Source organism: Canis lupus, chromosome 9 (assembly GCF_011100685.1).
Source record: "Canis lupus familiaris isolate Mischka breed German Shepherd chromosome 9, alternate assembly UU_Cfam_GSD_1.0, whole genome shotgun sequence".
NCBI lineage: Eukaryota > Metazoa > Chordata > Mammalia > Carnivora > Canidae > Canis > Canis lupus.
The window spans coordinates 18,153,106-18,172,578 of NC_049230.1; the positions used below are offsets into that span (position 1 = coordinate 18,153,106).

At 48.5% G+C, this 19,473-nt stretch overlaps 1 protein-coding gene across 2 annotated transcripts in view; it reads left to right on the plus strand.

Moving 5' to 3' along the window:
* Positions 1-19,473, plus strand: part of MAP3K14 (mitogen-activated protein kinase kinase kinase 14) — a 46,978-nt gene that overhangs the window by 11,841 nt on the left and 15,664 nt on the right. The window contains exons 1-6 of one of the 2 annotated variants that reach the window (XM_038547044.1): positions 7,885-7,909; positions 12,932-13,207; positions 14,599-14,668; positions 16,370-16,580; positions 16,686-17,303; positions 18,271-18,408. In XM_038547044.1, the coding sequence (XP_038402972.1) occupies positions 12,952-13,207; positions 14,599-14,668; positions 16,370-16,580; positions 16,686-17,303; positions 18,271-18,408 (1,293 nt within the window). In that variant the 5' untranslated portion in view covers positions 7,885-7,909; positions 12,932-12,951. Of the gene's footprint in view, positions 1-7,884; positions 7,910-12,931; positions 13,208-14,598; positions 14,669-16,369; positions 16,581-16,685; positions 17,304-18,270; positions 18,409-19,473 lie in introns of those variants that run through there. The other variant, XM_038547043.1, reaches the window with a different exon arrangement.

A 19,473-nucleotide genomic window follows, 5' to 3' on the forward strand; every position in this document is an offset into this window, starting at 1 on the left:
CCAGCCGGCCATTCTCCCCAACTAGATTATAAGCACCTTAAAGGCAAGGATAGCATCTTTCTAGCAAATAATTAATATAATATTTGTGAACCACCTGTCCCAGACTGACCAATGCTGCCTACTTTCATAACACATAGAAACAAGTGACTGTGCAAAGGGTCCCCCAAAAATTCCGGTTCCAGGTATTTACCACCTAGAATTTTTTTTTTTTTTTTTTTTTTTTACCACCTAGAATTTACCTGTACAAGTGCACAAAGAAGTAAATAAAGGATTTGGGGATTTGGTTTTATTTTGTTTTTGCAGTAGTACTTATATGAATGAAAAATTGGGACCAATTTGCAAGAACATCATAGAAGGATAGGTGAAGAAATGATAGTGTATTTATACCCTGGAATCTTATGGAGCCATTAAGAAAAATGAGAGAGATCTACATACATTGAAGGGGGACAGTGTCCATAATCTCTTGTGGGGTTTTTTTGTTATTTTTTAGGGGCTTTTTAATTTTGTTTTTAGGGAGTAAGGGGATGGAGCAGAAGGAGAGGGAAAGAGAATCTTAAGCAGGCTCCATGCTGGGCATGGAGCCCAGCTGGCGGCTTGATCTCACAACCATGAGACCATCACCTGAACTGAAATCAACAGTCGGACACTTAACCAACTGAGCCACCCCAGGCGCTCTCCATGATCTATTGTTAAGTGAAAGCTATACCTTGTAGAATATTAGATATGTATAAGCCCATGTTCCTTTTAAAAATAACCCCAAACAATATATATATATATATATATATATATATTGCTAATGGTACTAGAAGGATTTACATCAAAATTAAGGGTTTCTTGTAGGGAGGAAGGAATGGGGTAAAGTTCTCTTTTTTTTTCTCTAAGCACCTTGTATGGTTGAAATTTTTACAGTGAACAAGTATTACTTTTGTATTTGAAAACAAAATACAGATTGAAAAAACATACAACATACAGGAGGGTCAGATATTAAATAAGGAAGGGAGGAGAGATTTGTCAGAACAGCTCCTTTTTCAGGTTCCCAGATTCAGACTGACTCTCAAGTCCCACCTGCGACATGATCAGGGGAAGTGGGGGCTGGTGGCTTCGTCTCAGGTCCAGTTCTGCTGTGTGTCCTGCTCTCTGTGGAGCCACTTGTCCACACAAGCATTTCTTAACATCCTGCACAGGGCTTAACTACTGCACGCACTTGGCCTCAATGACTAGAAATAAAAGCAAGGAAGCCGTGGCCATCAGAGTTAAAGGCTGATCTTTGAGCACCTTCCTACTTCTTGAGTCATAACTGATAAAACCCACAGCCCTCAGTGGGAAACAAGAAAGAGACAGAAATGAAAACCAAAACCAGGAGGGACGGACTTGCCCATCTCCAGCCCTCCGTCTTGGTAGCCCTGCTGCTAGAACTCACAGACCAGCCATGGACATTCTGGCCAGGCTTCCAGTGTGGATGGTGTGGGCTGGTGGCGTTTATTATCACGAATTTATTAAGCCCCACTCACAACTGTGAACCAGATGCCCCCTCAGTTCTTATCCCAGGCCACAAGACCCTTTTCTCATGGTAGCTTGTTTTCATGATAAAAGTAATACCCCCCAGAGGACATCTCTGGGGGATATACAAGAAACCAGTCACTGGGATCCCCTCAGAGGGATGGGAGAAGGGTGAGAAGGACTTAGATTTTTTACTGTATCTCCTTTCTGTATTGTTTTTTAAACACTTGGAAACATTGTGAAAAAAATGAAAATGAAGAAAAGTAATACATGGTTGCTGAAAAACATGTGGACAAATTAGAAAACTGTAAAATTATATATGTGTGTGTGTGTATGTGTGTGTGTGTAAATATATTAAAACACCAAAATTGAGCCATGGCTGCATGTCTGTGCTAGATGTCTGCTTTTATATTTATCTTAATCCTTTAAATACTTTATTGATTGATTGATTGATGATAGCATGCACACAGGGTGGGGAGGAGCAGAAAGGGAGGGAGAGGGATAAGCAGACTCATGCCAAACATGAGATGGGGTCAATCCTACAACCAACCCTGAGATCATGATCCCAGCCAAAACCAAGAGTCAGGAGCTCAACCAACTGAGCCATCCAGGCACCCAGTCTGCATTTTTATAAAGGTTGATGGAGTCTACAGACAGGCTAGGTGGGGTCATACTCTAGATATAACTCTGAATCCTTTCTCTGTTAATATTGTGTCCCATTTGCATTTTTCCATACAGTTAAAACTTATTTGTAAACATTATTTTTTTATTTGTAAACATTATTAATGGATATACCATGGTTTATGTAATACTTATCCTACTCACCCCCGTCATTAGATATTTTGTTCCAGTTTTTACTATTAGACAGTGAGCATCACTGATGATGCATCTTTTTCCACAATTCTGTTTGCTCCATTACCTAGACACCATTCTCTGAGTTTTGCACACCAGAAATGGCTCTCTTCTCTTGGTATAATATGCTTTCTTGTTTCCAGAGTTCTTTCATCTGCAGTACTTCATTTGATGAGTTAGGGGGTGGTGAGGGTGTGGTTAAGGGCCTGGGTGAGAGTGAGGGGAGTGAGGAGAGCCCGTGAGGTAGGCAGTCAGAAAAGGAGGCGTCAGTGCGGTGAAGCGGTGAAGCCATTGGGAGGGACTTCCTGGAGGCCTAAGTCCAAGCTCAGCCAGTGAAGGACAAGCAGGATGTGCAGGGTGGCCCACACAAGGACATGGCACACCCAGAGACCTGTAGATTTGAGCAGTGAGCAAGTCACGTGGAGAGATCATACTGGCCGGAACCAAACCCTGTGCATTTGGGGAAACAGTGGTCAGACAGATTATGGACCACAGAGTTGATACTGGGCCCACAAGCAGTGCAGAACCAGCAGATGTCTTTGAACTTGAGGTTATCTTAAGGATGAGATGTTTTAAGATTAGCTGGGGCTGGGAGGAGGTCAGGGAAGAGCTGGAAGTAGGTAAGACCTATGCTAATAAAGTAGACATGAGGTGATTGCCTTGACCATTTGGGTTTGTTTGTTTCTTTTAGATTTTTAAAATTTTTCATATGAAAGAGAGAGAAAGAGAGCACGAGCAGGGGGAGAGGGAGAAGCAGACTCTCCACTGAGCAGGAAGCCCGATGTGGGGCTCCATCCCAGAACCCTGGGGTCGTGACTGGAGCCAAAGGCAGATGCTTAACCAACTGAGCCACGCAGGCACCCCATGCCTTGACCATCTGAAGGGGCCTGTAGACAGCAGTGTTTCTGTGCTGTTTTTGCTAGCCAACTTGGACAGGCGTGCAGTGGCATCTGGAGGACGGTCAGAAATTTCATTCCGTCTGTTTCATTTATCTAGCAGTTTGACCTGTGGAGTTGGCAAGATTGAGTTCTTGTGGGCATGTCGGGTTTTTATCTCAAAATTGATCCGGAAGATTTTAATGATTGATGTGCATTCACATTTCCTATCCTCCTTAATGCGAAATGCTGAGGCAGAAATTGCTCTCCTGGGAAGCAGGTCTCAAGCTGGCCTGCCAGGCAGGTTTGGAAATTCTTCCAGCCTCCACTCAGAGTGCTCCTTCCTCCTTCCTCAGATATATCTCTAGGTCCGGTGCCGGCTCAGCCTCTCTGCCTGGGGGAAGAAATTCAGCAAGGCTCCCAGAGGCCTGTAGCTTGGGATATTGTCAGCCCTGGTGGGGAGATAGGGTGGGAGTTCTGTCCCCAGGGCACAGTTTACATTTAAGAACCCACATCCACCATCTGCCCCTACCCTGTAGGTTCTTCCTTCTGGAACTCTGCCTCTGAATTCTACCCCTCTCGTTAAGAATTTAACGCCTGTGTGACCTAGGCTTTGCCTGCCAGCAACTTCGCGCTGTTTGTGACTCTTCCTGGACTCACCTCTGTGCCTTAACTTTTGCTATTCCCTCCACCTGGAATACCTTCTTCCTTATTCTTGGGCAGTTTTTGCTTACCCCTTGAGACTTAGCTTGAGGACTTGAGGAAGCCTTTCCTGACACCCACCAGGTTGAGCGAGGCATCCCAAGAAGTGTTCCCATTGTGTCTGCTGTGTGACCATACTGTATTGTAATTTTCTGACTACTTGTCTCTTTCCCTTAGTAGACTATAAACTCCTCAGGGGACTGGGTCGTCTTCTCCAGTGTATACCCAGCACTCAGCACAGAGCCCAACCCCCAGCAGACCCAACCTATGCTCAAAGAATGCTTTGTTATAAGACCCTGCAGTTCTATTTGACAGGACACTCCAAAGCAGAGACCTCACTCATCCATAAAGCCTCAACTTGCCACCAGCCTTTGGATTTTAAGGCTCTTTATTAGGTGCATAGAAGTTATATACTTTCATCTTAAAAATTTTGTCTGATATGAATATTACATATCTTAGGTTAGTAGTAGCTGTCATATCTCTTGTCATCCTTTTTCAGTCTTTCTATGTAATTTTATTTTGTCTCTTTTAGTAAGCATCTAGCTAGACCTTTTTTCTTTTTTTTTTTTTTTTTTAACTCATGAGAGACACAGAGACATAAGCAGGCTCCCTGTGATGTGTGTCTCGCTCCCAGGACCCTGGGATTATGCCCTGAGCCGAAGGCAGATGCTATTGAACAGTGTATGCACTGTATGCACTGAGCCACCCAGGTGCCCCTAGCTGGACCTTTTAAAATCCTGATTGTTTTTTAATAGGTGGGTGGGCTTAATCTGTTCATAGTTAATGCTGCATTAATATTTCAACTTCTGCCACCTTCATTTCTGTTTGCATTTTACACTTAGTGTCCTTTTTCTTTTTTTTTTTTTTTTAAAGATTTTATTTATTTATTCATGATAGACATAGAGAGACAGAGAGACAGAGACACAGACAGAGGGAGAAGCAGGCTCCGTGCCGGGAGCCCAATGCGGGACTCAATCCCGAGACTCCAGGATCAATGCGGGACTCGATCCCGAGACTCCAGGATCACGCCCCGGGCCAAAGGCAGGCGCTAAACCGCTGAGCCACCCAGGGATCCCTAGTGTCCTTTTTCTTTGCTACTTTTTTCCTTCTTTCCTTGCCTTTTTTTTTTTTTTTTTTTTTTTTTTTTTTTTTTTTTATTCATGAGAGACACAGAGAGAGAGAGGCAGAGACACAGGCAGAGGAAGAAGCAGGCTCCATGTAGGGAGCCCGATATGGGACTTGATCCCGGGTCTCCAGGATCACACCTTGAGCTGAAGGCAATGCTAAACCACTTAGCCACCCGGGCTGCCCTTTCCTTGCCTTTTGTTAGAGTGATCAAGTTTTCTGTTTTTCTTTTTTTGACTTTCTGGTTTAGAAACTCTGAGTTGTAAATCTATTCTTTTTTTTTTTTAACATTTTATTTATTTATTTTGAGAAAGAGAAAGCAAGTATACAAACAAGCAGAGAGAGGGGCAAGGGTAGGGGGGAGAACCTCAAGCAGACTGCATGCCAGGTGCAGAGCCCCCAACACGGGGCTTGATCCCAAGACCCCGAGATCATGACCTGAGCCAAAACCAAGAGTCAGACACTCAAGTGACTGAGTCACCCGGGCAATCCTGTATTCTATTCTTACAGTTAGTTACTCTTTTTTTTTTTTTTTTTAAGATTTTATTTATTTATGAGAGACATAGAGAGAGAGAGGCAGGGACACAGGCAGAGGGAGAAGCAGGCTCCATGCAGGGAGCCTGATGTGGGACTTGATCTCTAGTCCCCAGGATCCCACCCTGGGCTGAAGGCAGCGCTAAACTGCTGAGCCACCGGGGCTACCCATAGTTAGTTACTCTTAAATTTTAACCTACATACTTAACTATAGCTTTTTAATAATATAGTGTAAGCATTTTTATATGTAAATTTCACAAAACTACAAGGCTCATCACTCTTTACCCATTCATTGAACAATCCCCCCCACCTTTCTTCCTTGCTTATTTTTCTAGAACTTAATGTTTAAAGGTGGCTTAAACTATTTTTTTTACATTCCACTGTTAATTAAATTGACCCCACGTATCGTATAGATTCCTGTGCCATCCATGGTTTCTTGCATCCTGCTTCTCTACTTTCCAAAGCACATCATCCTTCAGTGAATCTTTCAGTGAAAGTAATCTTTCCTGGAATTCTCATTTCTGTGTGTGTGCCTTATATGTAGTCTTGTCGTTTTTGAAGATAGTGGAGTGACCTGTTAAAACTAATCAAGTTAAAAATCCTAACATCCCAGGTACACGTGGTGGTGTAACCGAACTAGAAGTTGGACCAGTTTATTGCTGATTCAGCTTTTACTAGAGACCCCTCATTTTTAGTTCTTGTGCTTCCTGCCTACACAGGATAAGCAATTAATATGAACAGTGGGCCAATCCCATGGGTAAAATAGGAACAGTGATAGCAACATGGGTAGTAATACTGCTTGAAGTGCCCAGTACCTCTGCCAATAAGCTTTTATTCTAGAATGGAGCTGGGAATCCCTTGGTCCCAGGGGAAAGGGCCAGGAAGCATTAGCAGTAACCCCATGGCAGATGATCTCATTGTATAAATTAGGCCTCATTTGTTTCTCCGGGCAGCTTATCTCATAGAGCCTTAATTTCTTCATCTATAAAATGGGAATAATAGGGGCAAACGGGTGTCTCAGTCAGTTAAGCATCTGCCTTTGTTTGGCTCAGGTCATGATCCTAGGGTCCTGGGATCGAGCACCACATCAGGCTCTGCTCAGTGGAGGGCCTGCTTCTACCTCTTCCTCTGCCTGCCCCTCTGCCTACTTGTGCTCTCTCTGTCAAGTAAATAAATAAAATATTTTCTAAAAATGGAAATACTATCCCCCACCTTGCAAGGTTTCCGGGAGGTTCAGCAATAAAGTGGATAAAGCACCTAATGCATGCTGAACGCACAGAAGACATTGAATGATTGATCCTGGTTAGTAGAGGCCCTGGCACTTAGGGGGCACTCTCTGAACACTTGTGGGACAAATGCAGGGGCTTCACTGAGGGCAGAGTAGTTATAAAGGATAGATGTTAATAAAGGAAGAAGGCATTCTCTACCAGACCAACAGGCTGAGCAAAGGAAAAGAATCTGAGGCTTACCCATTGCTGCTGTGCTCAGGCAAGTGAGAGGAGCAGACTGGCCAGGACAGAGGCTGGGGGTGGGGGAAGTCTGGGGAGAGCAGGCAGGGCAGAAAGGGGAGCCAGGGTCTGAGCGTGTTTGAGGATCTCTGGATCTGCTGGGCCAGATGGCTGTTTTTGCCAGGCCAGCTCACTCTGCCTGGCACTTGACCTTGGTTCCCCTTCCTGCACAGCCCCTCATTCTTGATAGGCAGAAGCCAACCCAGTGTGGCCCTAGTGGCCAGGCAAGCTAAAGGCTTAAAAGAGGAAGCATCAGAATAAGATTGGTTTTCAACTAATATCTTATTAAGGAAGTTGAGTCATTCCACTTCTGCTATCTGTCCCTTCTGGGCATTCAGAGGAGACAAGTTTTTACTTCCAGTTGAAATAGTCATGAGAGGGATTTGCCCTGGTCTGCCCTGGTCCCTCAGTGGACATTTCTAAGATGACACTATAAAACGGAGATTTTTTTTTTTAAGATTTATGTACGTATGTATGTGTTATGTGTATGTATGTATGTATTTGGCAGAGAGAGAGCACATGCAGGAGGAGCAACAGGCCGAGGGAGAGGGAGAAACAGGCTCCTGGCAGAGCAGGGAGCCCAATATGGGGCTTGATCCCAGCAACCCCCAGGATCATGACCCAAGCTGAAGGCAGATGCCTAACAGACTGAGCCACCCAGGCGCCCCATAAAATGGAGATTTTTATTTCCCTTTTATATACAGAGACTCGAGATTCAGTGTGTTGAATGCCTTAGCGACAGCTGAATACCTTGACTATGTGGTACCAACATGGAGGAGTTCCATTGTCTCAGTGATGGCATATATGAGGCAGGTGAGGGGCAAGAGAATGAACTTTCATTCGACATCTTCTGTGGGCCAGGCAGGCCAACTGGCATTTCATGTCCTCTACCTCATCCAGTCCTCAAAACGAGTCAGAAGCAGCTGAGAGAAGAATCTCAGTGTCCTGCTCAAGGTTGAGCGTGCAGGCTTGGGACAGCCACGTGGGTCCAGCCCCACCTCTGCAGCTTGTAACTGTGTGGCTATTCTGGCAGGCCACTGCCTTCTCCAGGCCTTAGTCTTCACATCTGAAAATGAGATTAATAATGGTGGGTGCTTAGTGAGTATCGACAGTGATCATTCTGAATTAGTCATCTTGCCCTCAAATGATCCTGACAAATCAGTTACATTTGGAGAACTAAAAGGAACCTCAGAATATTTCCTAGGCCACTAGGTTTTCAAGCTCTCTTCCTCAGAAGAGAGGACCTAGGATTCCACAGAAATCCTTGGTAGATGAAGGGAAGCTGAGCATGTGGGGCTCCTGCCCACCTTCTTTAGCAGAGCAGCTGTTTCTCATGTGAGTTACATGTCATTCGCATGCTTCTAGCCCTTTTATATATTGGGCTTTGAGCTATGATTTCATTTGACAAAAATGATCCCATTGCTTTTTTTAAAAAAGTTGCCAAGGCTAGAACCCATATCTTCTGGTTCCTAGTCTGGTGTTTTTATTGCACTTACTAAAAAAGGGAACTGAAATATGAAGGTTATCACTGAAGATCAAAATAAAACGTATTTTTGTACCTTCCAGTTAATCAGTAATTCATTTAGCCTAAATTCCAGTCCTCTCCCAGAATCCTAGGAACAGAAATTCTCCTCTTAGAGATAACATTGCTTTCATAGCCTTAAACAAGAACTGTCTGATTTCCTATAGTGATGGAAATATTCTCTATATGCACTGTCCAATATGGTAACTAGTGTAACTGAAGAATTTATTTTTAAATCGTATTTAATTTTATTTGCTTTAAATGTAAATAGCCACAATGTGGCTAGTAGCTGCCATATTGGACAACACAGCCTTACCTTACAGACCAGGGGTCAAATGGTAGTCTCTTGCCCCTTGGAATCAGAATCACCCAGAGAATTTGTCAAAAGTACAGATTCTGGGCCAATTCCCACCAACTAATTCAGTAGGCCTAGGGCAAGTGCATTTTAGAACTTATCTGGTTATTCTAACTTGCAATTAGGTAGGAAACTGCTACATTATTGAGCTCTTCTTCTTCTTCTTCTTCTTCTTCTTCTTCTTCTTCTTCTTCCTTCTTCTTCTTCTTCTTCTTCTTCTTCTTCTTCTTCTTCTTCTTCTTCTTCTTCTTCTTCTTCGAGTTATTTATTCATGAGAGACACAGAGATAGAGAGACAGAGGCAGAGGCAGTAAAAGAAGCAGGCTCCTCACAGGAAGCCTGATGTGGCCCTCGATCTGGGATCCCAGAATCATACCCTGAGCCAAAAGCAGACACTCAACCACTGAGCCACCCAGGCGTCCCTTATTGAGCTCTTCTTTGGCATGGAAGAATGGTGCAAGAATCGGGCATTTAACCCTGGCCTTGATCTTCTAAAGAGACTACAGCAACCTTCTGGGGAACATCAGACCCTTGGAAAATATTACGGATGCTGTGGACCTCTTCCCTGTAAAAATACAAATTGTATATAGTTTCTGTGGCTCACAGACCATCCTGAAACTGTCCTTGAACCCACATTAAGAATTCCCCAACTTGGGGGCACCTGGGTGGCCCAGTTGGTCTGAGTCTTGATCTTTGCTCAGGGCTTGATCTCAAGGTTATGAATTCAAGCCCCACATTGGGCTCCATGCTGGGCATGGAGCCTACTTAAAAAAAAAAAATTCCCCAACTTGGACAGAAGAGTTTTACTAGCTGGTGAGGGAGCCAAATTTGTCTCAGGGCCTAGAAGCCTTTCCTACAACAGGCATATTATACAGATATGCCCAAGGGTTGCTCTGTCACTTCAGTCACTCCTACCCCCAGACTTCTCCAAGGGGTCATCGAGGCACCATAGCAGACAGACAAGCAGTGTATATGCACCAGGCCCTAAAAGAATAAATTACGTTTAAATAACACACCTTTCCTTTTCCCTTTGATTTCTGTAGCCTTGTAGGTGAGCTAAGTGGGTTTGGTTATTGCCAATGCACATCTTCATCTCTGACAGAGCAGAGGAGCAGGATGCATTTGACGCCTAAGTGGAACTGGGGAGAGCATCCCAACTGAATAATGGATCAGGATTTTGACTTGTCTTCAAAGGCAGAGACACAACTGTCTGTCTTCACTCCCCGCAAGCTACAAGAGAAAGAAGGGGCAACGCTGCAAATCAGTGGTCTGGACAACAAGCCAGGGGCAAAGCCCAGGGTTAGGATAGCTGCCTGGCCAGCAGCCCCAGGCTTAATACAGAATCCTATTTTTTATAGGCCAGAACCTTTATAGAAATGGGGAAGGAGGGAGGGAGCAAACATGTGTGAATGTGTAGGAGAGCTGTTGTCAGGCCAGAGTATCCTGAGAATAGCTTCTTGAACTTAGAGACTATCAGTGAGGGTCTGAGTCATGGTCATATGGCACAGGAGAAGCTGTACAGCTCCCAGGCTGTGATTTTGTGCCCCTGGGAGGTGAGGGTCAGCCTGTTTTCCCGTGCCCTTCACAGGTTCAGCTGCCAGCTGCTGGGTTAGCTTCTCAACAGCCTGCTTGTTCCTCTCTCTGCCTGCCAGGCTGTTGGATGAGTCATCAGGGAACTGCAGAGGGGGACCCTTGGCCCAGCTGCCTCGAACTCAGCTTCTCTGGGACTGGGGAGCCCAGCATGCTTGTGGAGGGGGGGACCAGGGCCCCTGGCCAGTGGCCTGGCTAACTGCCAAAGCAACAGGACAGCTCCTGGGGGTGAGGGGCAGCCCCCCAGCCTCTCTGGAGGACTGGAGCTGAGGATGAGCCACGTCCCACTGACACAGGCCGTGAGAACGCAAGCGCAGCTAGATCTCAAACAGCTGAGTGCCTTTGCAACAACCACTGACAGCTTGGCCTCATTTCTCTCACTCAGATGGGACTTTGTCTTCATCCCCCGTGCTCAGGATCATCCTGTCTCTGAAGGTCATCCTCTGATGCCCCCATTCAGCCAACATCAATCACCTCATCTGTGCCCCACTGTGCTATACACCGAGGGCACCACCCCTGCCCTTCTGACCAGGCAGGGCCATGAGTTTCCCCTTTGTGTTTGCCTGGAGCCCAGGAGATCTGGGGAGGGGGTGGCACAGCCTGGAGCTATGGGCTCTAGGGCCTGGGCCTGCAGTGCCACACAAGGCGAGGTGACCTTCAGCAAGTCTCCGCCTAATTAGCATCAGTTTCTTCAAGTGAAAATGAGATTAAAGTGCTACTGTTCTGAGTTCAAAGCCATCAAGCAAACCCTTGAAGGCAGAGATGGAAGGATCAAGTTAGTAGTGACCAACAAGGCCATCCCACCTTCATCTGCACACACATGCGCACACACACACCAGCTGAGCTTGTTCAGTGCTTCCTGGCTCTTGAAGAGACACAGACTCAGTAGGAAGAGGCTTCAGGGCAGCCCCGGTGACTCCGAGGTTTAGCGCTGCCTTCAGCCCAGGGCGCAATCCTGGAATCCCGGGATCGAGTCCCACGTCGGGCTCCCTGCATGGGGCCTGCTTCTCCCTCTGCCTCTCTCTCTCTGTGTCTCTCATGAATAAATAAATAAAATCTTAAAAAAAAAAAAAAAAAAGAAGAGGCTTCAGCCTGGAGATGGCCAGCTCCTCACCGTCCCATATCGGCTTCTGGCCTCACAGGGCAAAGGGCCAGCAGTGTAAAGGTTTGCCTTCACACGGCCTACCTTCCTGGCTCAAGAGCAAATGGAGGTGTGTTCCAGGATGAGTGCATTTACAGCAGGGAAGACTCCATCTGCTAGCAACAGCTTGAGACCAGCCTGCCAACAGAGAGCACCTATTAAAAACCTGTCTGAAACCTGTCTGAATGCCTTCTCAGGCTTGTTCTAAAGCAAGTCCCAACCCAGGAGGGACCTGCACTTTGGGAGCTCACAAGCCTGGTCTTTAAAAAGGTTCCCACATGGTAGCAATCCCAGAAGGGCGCAAATCTCTTTCATGACAGTCCTGGTCTATGTGCTGTTTGCACAGGCTGGTCTCAGCACTGGGTTCTCTCCCTTGGGGCTTCCAGGGAATACACGGGGCTGCTGGAGATAGAAGCCAGAAAGAGGTGAAGCCCTGTGCTTTGTCTTCAGATTTCTAGAGGTATAGGTTGGCACTGGGAGCTCTAATATAAATTCCACTACTAAGGTTGCCTGAAAGGAAAATGATACCTAGGAGAGGTTTCCAGCAAATGAGTATGGACCTTACAGAAGGAAGCATGTCAGCTCCTTCTGGAAGGCCACAGACAGATGCGTCCTGGGAAGGAAGCCAAGTGCTGGCTCTGCCATTTGCATGCTAATTTTTAGACTTTGTAAAATCTTACATATATATGTGTATAATGTATATATCCACACATAAATCTATATTCACACACGCATACATGTACATGCATCTAACTTCTGCTAGGGAACAAGAACTTGATTCTCCCCATTTGGAAAAGCCATTGTGGCCAGTGTAGACATGTCCTGTAAGAAGGCAAGGTTTGTGCAGAATCAGTGAGGTGACTGGCAGTTTTGAAGTTATGGAATCCACCACCATGTTCTGGGGGAGCAAAAATCCACCATAAAAAAACAGCAGAAAAGGTTTTAGCCATTATTTATAAAAGCAAGACAGAACAAACCCAGATGTTTATGCTGTGGCTATCCTGGAGGAAGTGGGCTAGAATCCTCCTCGCTGGGCAGAGCAGAGGAGTCTGTTTATGGTCATGTGCTAGTAGGACCAAGGGTCGGGGCACATGCCACATGGAACAAGAAAGATCAAATCCTTTGCCACTTGGGGTGTTTGGAAGATAAATATCAGGCATAAAGAGGCAGAGAGCTTCTCCCCTGCTTTTCTCCTCCAACCCAGCCTGTTCTGCATCTGGTCCCTCAGGGTGAGCGTGAGCCTGGGAGATGGCAGTGATGGAAATGGCCTGCCCGGGTGCCCCTGGTTCGGCAGCCGGGCAGCAGAAAGAGCTCGCCAAAGCCAAGGAGAAGACACAGGCAATGGGGAAGAAGCCAAGCCCCGTCAACAAGCTCGAGGCTGTGGAGAAGAGCCCTGTGTTCTGCGGGAAGTGGGACATCCTGAACGACGTGATCACCAAAGGCACAGCCAAGGAAGGCTCCGAGGGAGGACTGGCCGCCATCTCCATCATCGCCCAGGCGGAATGTAAGGGCCCTGGGCTGGGGCCGGTGACAGAGGGCAGGTGGGCGGGCCTGCAGGTGGGTGCAGTCCTTGTGCAAGGGTGGCAGGGCGCAGGGAAGGGAGGTCAGGGTGACCACTATCTGAGATTTTCACAAGATACAACTGGGTAGGGGGGGCGGCAAGCCAAGAAGTCGAAGTGAGCTGTAATGGTCCCGGGGACCAGAATACAGAAGGGAGGAGTGGTGCATGGAGGCTTCTGTCCATCTTGACCAGAGTAGGGGAAGAGAGCTGGGAGGCTTCACAGGTCCTGGGGCTCTTGGCAGGATCATGGAGCAGGCCATTAGCCTTATGCTATGACCTTGGGCAGCCTGAGCATCTCTGGAGAGGCCCCAGACAGGAAAGGCCAGGGCTCCTGGAAAGCCCCTCTGGGGCCTCTCGGCCCTTCACTACCTTCCATGGTTAGGTGGCCCCACCCCAGAGAATGAACACCTGCTTTTCGGCCTGCCAGGACAGTCAAGGGGACATAGGCCGATGTGAGGTGGGGCCTGTCCGGTCCTCTCTGCTTCCACTCATGGTACTTCTAAATGACTTGGCATGGTGGCTGCCACCAGAGCCTGAGAAACTCCAAGTGCACTCCTTGGGTAAGGCCAGAAGTCTTCCTTTCTCCACACTACTCTCAACGAGGTTTCTTGGGGTCCAGCCTGGGGAGACTGACGGCTCATTTTCCCACATACACACAGCCTTCCTCGGCCTTCCACTCCCTTCTGGCTGTTTTTTGTTTGTTTGTTTGTTTGTTTGTTTTTAATTTATGATAGTCACACACAGAGAGAGAGAGAGAGAGAGGCAGAGACACAGGCAGAGGGAGAAGCAGGCTCCATGCACCGGGAGCCCGACGTGGGATTCGATCCTGGGTCTCCAGGATCACGCCCTGGGCCAAAGGCAGGCGCTAAACTGCTGCGCCACCCAGGGATCCCCCGCCTTCTGGCTGGTTTTAAGGAGAGATGAGCGAATACAAATTAAAACAAGAGTGGGTGACGTAATGGTCCCAATACACACATACACACATGTATGTACAGGTATATATACTTGTACATATACAAGTACATGTATACTTGTACATATACGTACAAATATAGCTGCTATTTATTGAGCCCTTACCGTGTGCCACCCCTGTGTTGGGTGTGTTGTATAGAGCTCCCTCAAGCACCATGGTTAGTGAAGTGAGGTGGGCACCCCTCAGACCCCTGTTATCGGTATGCCCTCTGCTCTTGGTCAGTGGGAGGCTGGGGTGAGGGTAAATGAGAGGAGCCCCCGGTGGCAGGAGGAGCAGCAGCCCCAAGAGGGCATCTGGAAGATGCTCCTGTTCTTTCTCTCCTTCTTTCCGTTCCGCCAACCTCTTTTTCTTTACTCACAAGGTGAGAACAGCCAAGAGTTCAGCCCCACCTTTTCAGAACGGATCTTCATCGCAGGGTCCAAGCAGTACAGGTAAGGAGGCCAGGGGTATGGGAGCCAGGGAACCAACAGGGCGTCCTCCCTCCCCCACTGCTCTGCTCCTGGGCTGCTCCCGCTCCCGCTCCCAAGTGACCCCTGGCTCCCTCCTCCAGCACCTGCCTTCCGCGCCTGGAACCCATCCAGGTTTTCCTGGCTGAACTGCTCTGTCAGCCAAAGAAGCTTTTCAAAAGCTTTTCACGGGCATGCGGATGACTGCCTCTGGTCCCCTCAGCTTGACATTTGATGTTTATTCTCCTCAGAGTCCTTGCTGCTCCCTCGTTTCCCATCAGTAGGGAGGGTGCTGGGAACAGGAGTCACTCTCACACTGATGCGTGACCATGACTGCGGTTGCAGGCAGTTGCAGGCGGTTGCAGGCTCCACTGCCTCTGAGGGGCCCCTCTAACAGTGGGAGAAACCTGCTGCTGTCTTTTCTCCTGCGAGACACACAAGGAGGGATGAGGGTTTGGAGAGGAGGGGACCAACAGACAGATTGGCAGCTAGGTGGCCCCAAAGAAAGGAAGCCCAGAGTGAGGCTCAGTGTGTTCCCCGGCTCTCCATCCCCAAAGAAAATTTTTAGACAACTGCAGTTGAACCAGGAGGCAGTTCCTTCCTCTACCAATAGGCAGACTTTTTTTATAATTGGGATTTTGAAAATGCTAGTGAATAAAAAAAAAAAAAAAAAAGGTTTGTGGGGAAGGCTGCTGCCCTTGAACCCAAAAATGCTCAGAGTCTGATCAAATGCTTTCTACTGCCCCAAATGCCATCTGGCCCAGGGTTGGGGGTTTCTGATGGGCCCATTTCTTTCAGCGGCCTGAGAGAGGGCCGTAGGCCTTTAACAGTCCCCACAGGACTGGTATAAATTGGCCTCCTTTGTGAGGAGCAGAAGGTGAGGACACTGGGGGGCAGCTGAGGCTGTGATCTGCTCCACAGCTGTTTGGCAGTGGCATTTTCAGACACTTTTCTGTGGCCAGTGCCTTGCCTTAGCTAGCAAGGGTAAAAGCCAGCTTAGAACCACAATGATAGTCTCTGGGCTGTCCGGGGAGGGAAGGCCCCCCGCGTCCCAGGCAGCAGCCCAGCCACAGTGTCTGTGTTTATGCAGCAACTTATATTCCCAGAAACCAGGTATCTCCAGGAGCCAAGAGTTCAGCCCCACCTTTTCAGAACGGATCTTCATCACAGGGTCCACTCTTGGGGGTGAAGGTGCCCAAACTCAACTGTCCCTTGGTCCAGAGGCAATAGAAATAAGCTTTCGTCAGAGCTGAAAATACCTGCTGTGGAGTGTGGCCCTCCGAGTCACATGTCCCCCACCCTGGGACCTCTTCAGGGCAGCCCACTCTGGAGAGCCCTGAGGGAACCTTGTGTCTACCCATCCCCCAAGAGCAGCGTGCACCCCATCACGGTAGTACTAACTGCTGTCTGTTGGAAGCTTGCCTTGGAATCAAGCGCTGAGGTAGGCTTTTCATTAAAATGAGCCTTTATACCCCAGCTTCGTCTGCATGGCAGGAAATCCTACATCCATTTTATAAATGTGAAAACCAAGATTCCTTGGGGTTTAGGAGCTTTCCCATATTCACACACATACTCATTAGGCTAGGATCTGACCTCAGGGTCTCTACAACTCTGACCACAGTTCCCTGAGCCCTCCCGCCCTCCTGCCTCCTCACACTCAACATGCGTATCTGTCCCTTTTGACAGCCAGTCCGAGAGTCTTGATCAGATCCCCAACAATGTGGCCCATGCAACCGAGGGCAAGATGGCACGTGTGTGTTGGAAGGGGAAGCGCCGCAGCAAAGCCCAGAAGAAACGCAAGAAGAAGAGCTCGAAGTCCCTGGCTCAAGCAGGAGTGGCCTTGGCCAAACCCCTACCCAGAACCCCAGAGCAGGAGAGCTGCACAGTACCTGTGCAGGTAGGAGCCGCAACCACAGCCCAGACCCTAGGCTCATGGAGCCTTCAGGATGGCACTGGTGCCTCAGCCTGGTCCTGTGTCCTGAGGCCTGTGTTCCCCCCACAGGAAGATGAATCTCCACTGGGCCCCTCGTATGTGAGAAACGCCCTCCAGTTCACCAAGCCTCTGAAGGAGCCAGGCCTTGGCCAACTGTGTTTTAAGAAACTCGAGGAGGACCTACGGCCAGCACTGCCTCGATCGGAACTCCATAAACTGATCAGCCCCTTGCAATGCCTAAATCATGTGTGGAAACTTCACCACCCCCAGGATCTCGGCCCCCTGCCCCAGCCCGCCCACCCCTTCCCCTACAGCAGACTGCCCCATCCCTTCCCATTCCACCCTCTCCAGCCCTGGAAACCTCACCCCTTAGAGTCCTTCTTCCTAAACAAACTGACCTGTATAGATAGTCAGCAGCCCCTGTCTGGCCCTCACCTGGGCAAACTGGCCTGTGTAGACAGTCAGAAGCCTGTGCCTGGCCCATGCCTGGAGCCCAGGTGCCCGTCCCGTGGCACACGTGAAAAGTTTTCTGTGGAAGAGTACCTGGTGCACGCTCTGCAAGGCAGTGTGAGCTCGGGCCAGGCCCACAGCCTGGCCAGCCTGGCCAAGACCTGGTCGGCAGGAGGTTCCAACCCCCAGAAGCCCAGCCCTGAAACAGAGGACAGCGAGGGTGTCCTGCTTACTGAGGTAAGCAATCCCCCAAACCACATGTACATGTACCACCCACTCTGGGGCCAAGAGCAGTGGGTGGCAGTCAGGTGGGACCTGCTCTGGGGGAAGAAGCACCACTGGAAACCTGCCAAATTTGGTCTCCCCTTCCCACTTGGTGAGGGGAGTGGGGGGAGGGTCTTCGCTCTTTTATCAACAACGTCAGTCACACACATGATAACACATCAGATACTAGGAAAGTGCATAGCATTGGCGAGGGGAAGTATTCCTCACTTCACCTCCAGGTCACTCTTCAGGCTTTTTAGATATTTCTGTTCTGAGTTCTTCCGGTTGGTTAGCTCATTACTGCTGTTGCTGGTGTGTGTGTGTGTGTGTTTTATGAATGATGCGTATACTGAGGAACAGGAATTGTCCGCATCAACCACGGATGCTTATTCCCTTCCCCTGCTATGAAAGACAAGGATTTTGCCCATCTGCACTAGCCCCTGACCTACCTCTCCCCCCACGGCCCCCACCCTGATTTCTGCTAGAGAGCTTTGTAACTCTAAATAATTTTACCAGGCTTAAGTTTCTGGGGTTTATTCCATGCCTGTTAGACAGATCCCTTGTCCCCTAACCCTCTTCATGGTCCTTCTCTTTCTTTTACCTTATAGCTCCTGAGCTTTATTTTTTCACTCTCAAGGTTGTTGACAATTCCATTTCTGTCCCACAACCACCAGTCTGGGGAGAAAGATATCTCATCACAAGGATCGACTTGACTTGGGCCACCTGCGAAGCTCTCCTTTGCCTTCAGCATATTCCTATAACCCCCTCTGGTCCTGCCCCTGCAGAGCCTTGCCTCATACTCACTGGTGTCTTTAGTTATGAGGGCTTTACCCCAGCAGTCTGGCAAGGACTGCCACCCAGAGAGCCTTCCTCACTGTAACCCTTCGTCCCTCTGCTGCCCTGGCCACTGAAATGGGCCTCTCTCTCCTGCCAACCCCAGAAACTCAAGCCGGTGGATTATGAGTACCGAGAGGAGGTCCACTGGGCCACGCGCCAGCCCTGCCTGGGCAGAGGCTCCTTTGGAGAGGTGCACAGGATGGAGGACAAGCAGACTGGCTTCCAATGTGCTGTCAAAAAGGTATGCCAAAGAGAAAAAGCTATGCCCAGCCTCTGGGGGCTGCAGGGGGAAGCCAGGCAGGTGGACTGTTGTATTCCTGCTGCTTTCTTTCAAGAGCAATCACAGGGCAGCCATGGCTCTGACTTATTCACAGAGCGTGGCTGTTGCTGGGTACCCTGGGGTCAGCTGGAACTGGAAGGGAACAGTCTCAGTCACATGTCCCGGCCTGGGAGCTGTATTTGGTCTGCGTGTATGTCGGGAGTATGCAAGTGTGCACGTGTCCTGGGCCACTCCTGATGCCAGGGCCCTTGGGGGCAAGTCCAGACCTGGAAGACAGTTGGCTCATCGTGAAATTTGTGTTGAGCTGAAACCCCTAAAGCACATGGTGGGGCTGCTCACACCTGGGCCAGAAGGTAATAACCAGAGCAGTGGCCTCTACCTAACAGATGCCTCTTGGATGAGGCTGTGCACTGGGGGTCTTATCTGATTCAGGTTTGGGATCTGCCTCCCATTGGCAGGAATAATAGGTCCTGGGAGGTTGATGGTATGAGGAAATGAGACTTAGCAAGAGATCCAGCCTGGTCTGGCTTCAGAGTTCAGCTGGGAACCACTTTTTAGGAAGGAGGAAGGGGAGGAGACTTGTACCCCTAGGATTCCATGCAAGCAGAGGCGTGAATCTCCTCTCTGGCTCCCTCATCTCACCAATGATAGAACTAGAGACCAGAGAGTGTAGTGTGCCATCCCTAAAGCCACACAGCTAGGCCTAGAACTGAGGCCCCCTTCTGTCAGGCTGTCCTGTCCAGGCCCAGTGGCAGCAGAACACAGACCTTGGTACTGGGCCTGCTCCTTCAGGTGTCTTTTCTCCTACCTCAACTCTCAGCTCACCTTCACTGGAAGCCACTTTGTCTCTGGCCCAAACTCGGCCTCAGTGCTACTACCCAGGACTTCAGGAGGCAGAAATGAGAAAGATTTCCATGGGCCATTTTTTTTGGCCCATGATAAAGGGAAATAAGCTAGTTCAATGGTGGATCTTGTTTTCTTTTTCTTTTTAATATTTTATTTATTCATGAGAAACATAGAGAGGCA